General features: G+C 43.5%; 2 protein-coding genes across 2 annotated transcripts in view; both read right to left on the bottom strand.

The window, feature by feature from the left end:
• The window catches only part of aldh1l2 (aldehyde dehydrogenase 1 family, member L2), a 59,560-nt gene extending 54,046 nt beyond the window's left edge, over positions 1-5,514 (bottom strand). Inside the window, 2 exon segments of the mRNA XM_055160011.1 lie at positions 669-813; positions 5,308-5,514. Of these exon segments, the coding sequence (XP_055015986.1) occupies positions 669-813; positions 5,308-5,355 (193 nt within the window). The 5' untranslated portion in view covers positions 5,356-5,514.
• Positions 5,515-7,190: 1,676 nt separating this feature from the next.
• The window catches only part of samm50l (sorting and assembly machinery component 50 homolog, like), a 39,549-nt gene continuing 35,471 nt past the window's right edge, over positions 7,191-11,268 (bottom strand). Inside the window, exon 15 of the mRNA XM_020933270.2 lies at positions 7,191-10,966. Coding sequence (XP_020788929.1) covers positions 10,921-10,966 — 46 coding nt within the window. The 3' untranslated portion in view covers positions 7,191-10,920. The remainder of the gene's footprint in view (positions 10,967-11,268) is intronic.

The raw sequence follows: 11,268 nt of genomic DNA, 5'->3' as shown, positions 1-11,268 counted from the left end.
CTGGCGCCTCCTGTGGCTCCTGATGTTCCCAGTGTCTCCATCCAAGTCCAGACCCAGACCCAGACCCAGACCCAGACCCGACCCTGCTGAGCTTCTGAGATCTGACGGGATCAGACTTTGACAAACCGGTCTGGCCACATTTTTGAACCGTAAATACTGAAATACTGAAATGTGCTTGATTTTAAATCCAGTAAAAATATGGAGCACTACAGAGTTTGATGATGATCACAATTAATTTAAAAATCACAGACTCGACGGTTTAAAGACGAGGACTGAGGGACCTGAGGGACCTGAGGGAGATGACAGAAAAACCGGGAGCAGCTGAAGTGTGTGTTTTCTTCAGGTCGACGTTGAGCGGAATAAAATAAAGGTGATTTAACGTGTTTTCCTCAATTCAGAATTATTATTTCCATATAAACGTGAAGTTACAATTACTCAGAACAATTAAAAAACATTATGTAAACGTGTCCACTGTGATGTAACTGTGTTTTTAACCTTTTGGGACAATAAAGTTTATCTTATCTTATCTTGTCTTATTTAAACACGTCGTCTGTGGTGTCACCAGGTGTCACCGTGATCAGATTTCTCTCAGAAATCAGATCTCTTTATCGGGTAGTCTGATTACTCCACAGTTATCTGATTTTGCCCGTCTGTGTGCGTAAACTCACCGAGAGGATCTGCTTTCCCATCTTTGTCGGGGACCGTGAAGACGCCGACCACTTTGTGCCCCTGTTTCCTGAGGTTGGAGTAAACCTCCTGCCCAAACAGACTCTGCCCGATGATGGCCAGCTTCAGTTTGTTCTGCCAGTACGACTGAAACAGAACAAGAGAGACACGTGTTAGAGACAGAACATTCACAGAATATCACTACGGACAATGAATGTGATAAATGATAATGCTGAAACTGCAGGATCCCTCTGATACAGTGAGAATAACACAGGATAATCCCAGAAAAACAGTTTGAAGAACCAGATAAACACAGAGAAACAGCAGAATCACCAATAAACAGACACACAAGTGAGTTATTCAACCGTCTCCACCTCAAATCTGATCGTTTTACAACTAAAATACCCCAAATCTTCACTTTTACAAAGAAACTGTGCAAACGATAAATATCTAGCCCCAAAGGAAATCGTTCCTTGCTTTTAAATATTGAATGATAAGTTGGTATCGAGCAGTGGCGGAGCAATTTGAGGCCCCTAGGTGCCCTAGGGCCCTATGCACTCACTATAATGTTTTGTTGGGGAGTTTTTGTGTGTGTGTTTGGGGGCCTTTCCAGGTTTCTGGGGCCCTAGGCGGCTGCCTACTGTTGCCTAATAATAGCGCCGCCTCTGGTATTGGGACAGGCCACATCTGCAAGCACAACTTGAGTAATTTTTTCAATAAACTGTACTTCTCAGTGGAGTTTTCAGACTCCATGATTTTACTTTTACTGAAGTAATACACAGTACAGAGTAACAGTACTCTTACTTGAGTAAAAGTCGTGCTTCTCTTCCCACTGTGAGTGAATTTAAAGTAACAAAAGCTTTATGTCAAAAGGACAAATTCAATTTGCCAACTGGACTTAAGTTTTGGTTGAATACATTTCTCAGCTCATCCAAGCTGCTTCTTCAGTTCAGGTCAAACTGTTGGTGGACACTTTTTTATATTTGCCTTTTATCCCTTTTGTAAATCTAACTTTTGTCCAGTTGACAAATTGAATTTGTCCTTTTGCCGTGGGACTGAGGGATTTTACACAAAAAGCTTCATGTGACAATATTAAATTATTTCATGTTTTGTATTTCACATTACACAGACGTTCACATGGACAGTCTGGTGTAATAACAGATTTTCTTCGGGTGTTTTGTGGAGTGGGTCAGACTGTTTTTAGTGGCAGGAGAACTATGATCACTGACATACACTAGTCTAACACCAGTGACCTCTGCAAACACAAGGACTGGATGGAATATTTTAAAAAGTGTCTCCACACGTCTCCAACACTCTGACTCACGAGGAAATGAAGTCCTGTGTCCAAAATTCTGAACTGTCTGTCACCAGGTTTAAATCCAGTCCAGTTAGATCAAGATCCAACCCGGGTTTTGCTGCAGCTTTTGTGTATTCTGGGTTATTTCACTTATATTTATACTAGGGCCCGACCAATATATCACGTGGTCGATATTATCGGCCGATATGGACTCTTGGAAACATATCGACGATCGGCCTAAATCTCGCTGATATGGGCCGATATTTCCCGTGGGCCTGTGATACGTCGTTATAAATCTTAGACTCTCTACATTCTGTTCATTTAATCCAGTTTACAGATAAATGTCCAAATATGTGGCTCCACATCAATATTTATCTGTGGAGTCATTTGTCTGTGTGTGTGTCCGTACTGTCCCTGAACACACCACAGAGTCGGTTTTGAAGCTAGTTTTGTTTTTTTCTCATTGGTTAGTGATTAGCTGCTGTAGCTCTCACACATAAACAGACAGCCTATTTATAAAGTGAATATATTGGCCGTATATTTGTTACTGGACCTGCACTGATATGTAAATGAGCTGTGAATAGAGGTGTGAATGATCGACATTTACACATATAACTGTGGCGTGCAGCATTTACAGCTAAAGGATAATAGCGGTAGTTTCTTTACTAGCTAGTAGTGACGGGTCGGTCGCGAACGAGGCTCTTTGAATCAAATGACGGGAGCCGGTTCCTTATTGGGAGCCGTGTTTTCTTTTTCTCTCACTTTTTTTTCTCTTCACGTGCCGCGTTCAGACTCGTGGGAGTTTGACAGCGGCTGAAAACAAAACTTTCAGAAATCTGCGTGTGCATAGGAAGAAAAAACCTGCATATTTGTCTGTAGTTCAGCATAAAATAAATAAACCAGGACTAATCTTGGGCTCGAGAGACGGAGAGAGACAGAGACCGAGTCCCAACACTCAGTCCTGGTTCAGTTCTGGTTTAGACCTGCTTTAGTCCTGGTTTAGACCTGGTTCAGTTTTGGTTTAGTCCTGATTGATTTATTTTATGCTCAACTACAGCCAAATTTCTATCCTATGCACAGGAATATTTCTGAATGTAAATTGTTATTTAATTAAGACGGTTCCACCTACAAACTGCAAAGGCAAATGAGTCAAGATTTACAGTGTATTTTTACATTTTACTTTCAAGTCCTACTTGAAACAGTGGCTAAAGAAAAAACAGACTTGTGGACACTTTGTGTTTATATTTGTTACTTGTTTTTGTTTTGTTTAAGTTTGTGGTGTTTCCTGCCGAGGGACGACAGATGGAAATGATCAGTCTTGCTATAATCTGTCATATTTACACTGCAATGTTGTAGATGTTCATGAATATGAACTAGTGATGGGCATTCGATGAAATTTTCTTAATCGATCGTCGGAAGAATTAACGATGGATTAATCATTAACATTTTTATATTAAAATGATCATCATTATTATTACTATCTGCACTAATCTGCATAGATAAATTCAACTTTACGACATATAAACATAACGACTCTAGAGCCACATCAGCTGTTTGACATTATAATGTGTTTAATTCAGTTTTGTGCAAATCTCACAGAAACAAAACTTAAAACCACATCACTAATTTACATAAACTAAGTGAAGATAAAACTCCAGCTCTTGTGTCGCTGATGTGGTTCAACTTGTGTTGGATTAAAAGACATGACTCAGGTGAATACAGGTCAGTGTGACCAGATTTGTGTTTGTCAAAACCAGGACAGCGTACGGGGGGAGGGGGGCGGGGCCTCGTCATCCACATTGAGCGACTCTCACCTGGAAAAACTTTTTCCCACTGGACACAGAAACATATGTGCTGCTTTATCCACTGTGCACATGGACTCACACTTGTCCCAACGCAACGGAAAGTGTGGAATTTCTTGTACAAATCCTGGTTAAATCCACATTTGTGCTTCAGTTCGTTACAGACTGACCCACTGTTTGTGTCTCGCTCCTTCTGATGCAGAGACACATGTACACACCTGTTTGGTCACGACACACACAGCAACCTGCATTTGGTTTGTCGATTAAAATGAACGTAATTGATGAAATTCTTAAAGATCAATTATCGATTAATCGACTAATCATGCCCATCCCTAATATGAACTGTCCCTATTAAATAAATAAGTAAAATAAAAATACATCATTAATATATCGGCGATTATATCGGCTATCGGCTATCGGCAGCTCCAACTCCCATTTTATCGATATCATATCGGCCGGGTCCTAATTTGTCTTCATTTACTGCCCCTGCCCTCCCACCTGCCCCCACCCTGAACCTTCTGATCATCCTTCTCAACTAATCACACATAAGTTATTACACAGTTATTACAGAGTCAATAAAGAGTAATAAACTAACACTTGTTGCATGTCCCTTTAATGTTTAAAATATGGTATAAATAAAATAATTTAGGGCTTCATTTCTAATCCAACCAAGATATTATGTTAAAATTACCACACAAAATATTACATAGTCACTACTACTACAACTACAACTACAACTACTACTACTACTGCTACTGCTACTGCACTGAAAGGAGTTTAGAAAGTTGCTCGACCGCATTGTGGGGCCACTGTAGAGAACCTGTTACATAACCAGTGACTTTTTAAGGCCCCCCTCCTCCTCCCAACCCGGCGCTCCCCCCCTGAACCCCGCACTTCCACCTTAACTGCGCCCGATCAACAATACACGAGCTAGTAAATCTATTAATACGGCCAGAAACTGTATCTGCGGAGTTAAAGTTCAAGTGCACGGCGAAGCCCAAGTCCCCCGTGACACGCGCACGCGACGCGCGGACACATGCTGCACGCGTCAAGTTTCTCCAATGAATGGGGCTGTCAAAATGTGCGAGTTGGGGCAGAAATGTGGCACCAAAAAACGCGTTTTCTGAGCGTTCTGAGAGTCATGTCCAAACGCACACGCTGCAAATGTGAACTAATGTGCCTCGTGTGTGTCGGTGCGAACGTAATCTGTGCTTTTAAAGGAGAGGTTTTGTAGTTTGGCGTGCGTGTGTGTGTGTGTGTGAGGCGATGAATGAATGAAGAGACTGAGCATAGCGGAGTACAGTGCGCGCTGACGCAACTCCGCCAAGTCGTGAAGCCAGCGCCGAAGCCGGTGTTTGCGTGAGGCATGTGCGGGGACAGAGGATGGAACGGACCCTTAAAACAACCGCCACGACCGCGCCAAGAGGTGAGGAGAGAGAAACAAATGCACCTGCGCGTAAACGTGTCAATGTCCGTGCCCCCCCCAAAAGTGACCATCGTTAAGTGGGATGCAGAACGCGGAGCTGCTCTTCAAATGCTTACAGACGTGGTGGAGAATTTCCTGACGATGTTCCCCGCGGTCCACAGCATCTTGTCGCGTTGTGATGCGGATGAAGTCGGTGCTGAGAGAGATCCAAGGCCGGTGGAGGTTCGTCCCGGAGCGGAGGGAGCGCTGCAGCCGCACACCTGCCTCTGCGAGCGGGGCTGGAGGAGAGACGAGCGCCGGACTCACACTCGGCTTAATGTGGATAACACGCCGTGCGTAAGAGGCTCTGGGGGGGCTGTGCGTGCGCGGTCACGGCGGGGTTAGGTCCGCCTCCACGCGCGGGCACGTGTGGGAATTCCTCAGGAGGCCGTGGACAGGCGCGTGCGCTGTGACGTAACCGGTTGGAAAATATGGAACACTCCGTTATTCGGACGTAAAGGAAAGTTTTTTTTTTTACAAGACTTTAAATAAAACACGGAGATAAAAGAAAAGAAAAGCGTGATTAAAATGCAAATGTGAAAAAGTGAAAAACACCAGCTCTTTTTATTATTTAATTTTATTATTTTATATCAGCCCTTTGCTTGACTTTAACCGTCCCGTTTAAGCTTATCTAGAATTACAAAATAAACTTATTTTATAATTTTAAATCATGCATGGACTAAAGCTGCATTGTGTTTATTTTAGATGTGTTTTTTTTAAATGACACTTTGTTCAGCAGCTTCACTTTTTCATTGTTTAGTCAGAACATAAACTCTTCCCAGTCTGAGCAGCTCGACAAATGAGATTTCCTGCTCTTTATAAACAAATATAATAAATATTCTGCAGAATTGAGTTAAACATTTTGGCCTCCACAATATTTTCTGTTTCTCATGTGGCCCCATGGAAAAAAAAAATTGTCCGCCAGTGATTAGTGATCATTTTGTGCAAAAATTTTAAAAATTGTGATTTAATTCTGGTGACCCCCACAGACCCTGGTCTCCATGGAAACGGCCCCTGCCCCCAGTGACAGGAGCAGGACATGTGCAGAGGAGGCAGGTGTGTTTACATCCTACATGACCAACAGTTCAAACCTCACCTGAACGTTTGTGTCAGGACCAAACCAGGACCGGACCAAGACCAGACCAGACCAAGACCAGAACAAAACCAAACTAAATACTAAAATAATAACGATCATTTACCAGCTGTTGATCCAAAAAATATACAATCCACCATCCATCCATCTTCTTCCTCTTATCCGGGGCCAGGTCGTGGGCTCAGAAGTGTAAGCAGATTCCCAGACTTCCTTCACCCCAGATACTTCCCCCAGCTCCTCCAGTGGGACCTGAGGTGTTCCCAGTCCAGTCCAGAGACATAGTCCCTCCAGTGTGTCCTGGGTCTTCCCAGGGGCCTCCTCCCAGTGGAACATGAACACCTCCCGAGGGAGACGCCCAGGAGACATCAGAACAGATGCCCGAGCCTCAGCCGCTCCTCTCCACGTGGAGGAGCAGTGGCTCTACTCCGAGCTCCTCCTGTGTGACTGAGCTCCTCCTGTGTGACTGAGCTCCTCGCCCGAACTCTAAGGCCCAGCCACTCAGCCACAGTTCGAGCGCTTGTATCTGCGATCTTGTCCTTTTGGTCATAACCCAAAATAATGTCACTCCTCATCTTGAGGCAGGGACTCTCCACCCGAACAGGACAGCCACCTTTTTCCTGGGCTGATGCGCCTCTGCGACCGCACAGGCTGCAGCACGTTTGGCCTGTCGGTACCTGTCAGCACCCGTCAGCTGCATCAGGAGTCCCAAGAGCCAATAAGGCCCGACAGGACTCCTCCTTCAACCTGACGGTATCACTTACTTCCAGTGTCCACCTCCGGATTCGGGGCGGCATCAACAACAGAGGCCGAGTCTGTTGTCTATTAAAAATACACAAACACGACACATTTTTAAAAAGCACAGATGAGTGACATTAGGAGAGCAGCTTTATTTAATCGTGAGTCAAACTTTTCACAACATGAAAAAGTGAGAAAGAGCCACAGACTGTAAAGAGCCACAGACTGTAAAGAGCCACAGACTGTAAAGAGCCACAGACTGTAAAGATCAGAGCGGTGGAGAAACGGCTCCACTCTGCCCCAAAAATCACCGTTTAACACAACCTGGAGTTTTTGTGTAAGTTAAAGGGCCTGTACCTGATTTTTAACGTGTTCTAAACAAAATAAATAACGTTTATCTCATGTAATTTATGGAGAAAACTGTTTAAGGTCCTTTGTTACGCAAAACTGACTCAAAAACAGACCTGGAGTTGTGTTTTGTTGGAGTTTGTGTAAGCTGTTCCAACTCGTGATGTCATGAAGAGCGTTCCGGGGCTGAAATGATACGAACGACTGTAGTGAAGGTGCATGGAGTTTAAAAACACAGTGGAGCGCTTCCTGTATTACCACTTAATGACATCACAAGTTGGAAAAGAGAAGAAGTTTGTGTGTTAAACGTGTGTGAATGAAACAAAAAAAACACAACTCCAGGGTTGTTTGTGACGAGGAAACGATATTAGAACTTAGATCAGAAATAAAACGTAATACAAACCCTTTAAATAAAAAAATAAAAAAACTGACAAAGTGGGCAGGGGCTAGAAATGTTGACGGTTTGAAATCCGGTACTGGCCCTTTAAATCTACAGGAAAAGTGCTGGTTCCTCTGCTCTGTTTCTCGACGCTTCATTTCAAACACATTTAAAACACAAGTGAAGTTTAGAAGATCATGCTCCAAACCGCGGACTTAAGCTCCTCGCACCTCCACAACATCTCAAGGTTACGGGTTTTGATCGAAAAATCTAAATTAAAAGGCCCGTATCACACTTTTCTCATTTGTTCTAAACGTCGTTTCGTCGTCACGAACAAACCCGGAGTCGTGTTTTGTTTTGTTTCACTCACACACGTTTAGCACACAAACCCTGCACGTTTAGGTTTAGGAGTTCTTCCCTCAAACTGCTCCACCTTGTGACGTCATTAAGTGGTAATACAGGAAGTGCTCCACTGTGTTTTTAAACCTCGTACAACTTCACTTTTGTCGATTTCAGCCCAATCTCTGCAATAGGGAACTGTAGTGGTAAGAGGTGGAGGTTAACTTGAAATCTGTGACGTCACAAGGTGGAACAGAGCGTTTTGAGCTTGGGAAATGTGGACAGACGAATAATAAAGAGTTAACCAAACATGTGAATGAAATAAAACAACTCCAGGTTTGTTTTTGAGGAGGAAACAGCGTTAGAACATGGCAGAGCAGAAATTCAATTTGTCGACTAGATAAACGTTTATTTTGATCGAAAACGTGGTTCTTCAGTTCTGGTTAAACACAGGGAGGAGCTAACTACACTGAAACTACTCTGAAACTAACACGCCTACTTGTTTACAGTTTTTGTTTGTAGCTCGGCCTGTTCGTCTGTGAGTGTGGGGTCATATTAAAAGAATCATTCAGACCCAGATTGTTTTAGTTTGAGGTTTGAAGATAGAGTTGTAAATGGAAGAGACGGATGAGTTGTGTGGTTCTCTGTCTTTTACCGTATTTTTCGGACTATAACTGGCACTTTTTTTTCATGGTTTGGGTGTTTCCTGCGACTTACATGTTCAAATTTTCACACTGACAGCCACGAGGGGGAGCTCTAGGCTTGTGTGCGTCTGTACCACTGTCACTTCGCTCTCTACTGCGCATGTCTCCTGCAGAAAGAGCCTCTGTCCTGTCTGTATCATGTCAGTCGATCACACCGTTACTTCTGCACCACTGAACAATTTAACATTTAAACAAACATATAAAGACGACCGAAACCATCCTGTCGGGATTCAGAAAGACCCGAATAATTGTAACTGGAACTGATGCTGAGTCTGACGACAGCGACACAGAAGAGGAAGCGGCGCTCTGTTTACCTCCGGACCTTAAATCAAGTGTGCGCCGTATATATGAATTTATTGTGGTGTGTTAGTACGACTTTAGTAAACTACAAAGCCGCTCCACTTGCAGCGTTACGGCTCCCGTAATCAGGAGCATCAGGAGTAAAACAGACTGTGATTCCTTTTAATATCAGAATGCACCTGTCAAGAGACACGCTCACAACGCCCACTTTAAACTCAAGGCTGTTCTAAAGTGAAAGTGCGTTTAGCTGCGTGGGAGCAGTGGATGAGAGAAGGAGAACACACATTCACCAAGACAGAGAGACGGCGGCGAGCGACTTACGCCACGATCTGCCGACGGATCGTGGACGCCCGGGCTAAAGATCAGTATCAACTGTGGTCCGAGCTTTCACCAAGACCAGAATCATCACTGAACTGAACTCCAGGGAACAGTAACCACACTGACTCGGATCATGACGAGAGGGATGTGGACGTGTGGACGCCGGAATCACCCAACTGTTTGAACTATTATGACTTATTGTGAATACACGAACAATTTTTTTGAACTGAATTGAATTGAACAAAGTTGAGAGTTATTGTGAACGCGTTAAATAAAGTTTGACTGACTTATCGAACTGTTGTGTTTAGTTTAAAGTCTGGTTTAAATGTGAAAAAAGTTTGCAAAAATAGACCATTCAATGACAGTGCGCTTTATAATCCAGAGCCCCTATAGTGCAGAAAATACGGTAGTTGCGCCGTTTCTCCTGAGTTCTGCTTCTGTCGTCTTGTTTTTTAGCTCTCTTTGTTCTACTGAAAGCCCATTCAGGACGTTTTTGACCCGAATAAACGTTTGTCCAGTTGACAATTTGGACCTGGACGACTAAAATGTTCTACACACAACATCAGAACACGACTTAAAGCTCTCAAGAGTCGGTTTTGTGTGATACTGGCCCATTTAATGATGCACTGGGTAACATTTTTGGTAGAAGTTAAGGTCAGCATCTTGTCTCCGTGGAGATGTTATCGCTTTTTTTGGGGATTTTCCACAGTCTGGCATTAAACTGACCTATTTTCGCCTAGACACTAAGCAAAGTTACAGTCAGAACGCACATTTCAAGGTGTTTCCGAGCGACAAACGCGTCCGAAATCAAACAAACGCAAGATCCGTGTGTTAAATGCCGTACTGCGGAACATTCTAGACAAGGCAGTGGCAGCAAGCGGGAAAATTTACGTCGCGCATCTTTTTTTTTACGACGCGAACAGCTGAAGCCGCTCGAGGGTTAAAAGTTCGTCGCTGTGTAACTTTTCTGGAGTCACCTGGTCACCCGTTCTCCCCCGCTCGTTTCCATGGCGACGTGAAGGTTCCGGAAACATTTATTTATTTATTCAGATACGTACCTTTGAAGCCAGGGGGCACGGTTCCCGGTCGGATCCGCGGAGAGGCGAGCCCACTCACAGCAATAACAAACACGTTCTTAAGATTTATTTTTTTTCGCCGTTACAAACACCCCGTGACGGAATAAATGCCGTGCTGCGGAACATTCCGGGTAAAGCAATGGCTTCTTTACAGAGACAAGCGCCGCCAGAAAAGTTACACGGTGAACTTTAAAATAAAAACACGTCGATTTTGTTGTAAGTTGTAGTTATGATTTCGCTCTGGTCCAAAAGTGGTGCAAAAATCAAACGTGAGTCCAGGAGGAAAAGGAACGAGGACGAAGAGGAGGACGAGGAGCCGTGAAGTTTCTGGTGGAAGATTATCCTGTTTCCAGAGAGATGTGAGGAGGAAGAGGAGGAGGAGATGAAGAAAAGGAGGATCAGAGGAAGCGGATCCCAGCTCCAAACTGGACTCCGTCACATATCCTGTAAACAAGAGAAAACACAAAAACATGTTCAGATTTTCATTGTATTACTCAAAATGTGATTGTTAAAGATCTTATTTTACACACAAAACTGACTCTTGTGAGCTTCAAGTCGTGTTTTAATGTTGTTCCCTCCTCAAAAACAGACCTGGAGTTGTGTTTTGTGTTTGATTCATTCATTCATTTTGTTTTGAGTTTGTGCCAAGAGAGAAAACGAGCGGGAAAAAGAAAAAAACTTAAATTAACCCACGTCTGTTCATCACATAGTTTCAAAAATACAAAAATTATGTAGTGATGAAACAT

The sequence above is a fragment of the Boleophthalmus pectinirostris genome, unplaced genomic scaffold, assembly GCF_026225935.1.
Source record: "Boleophthalmus pectinirostris isolate CB_2022bp ecotype Guang Dong unplaced genomic scaffold, ASM2622593v1 HiC_scaffold_2826, whole genome shotgun sequence".
Classification (NCBI taxonomy): domain Eukaryota; kingdom Metazoa; phylum Chordata; class Actinopteri; order Gobiiformes; family Gobiidae; genus Boleophthalmus; species Boleophthalmus pectinirostris.
This window is presented reverse-complemented; position numbering and strand designations above follow the sequence as displayed.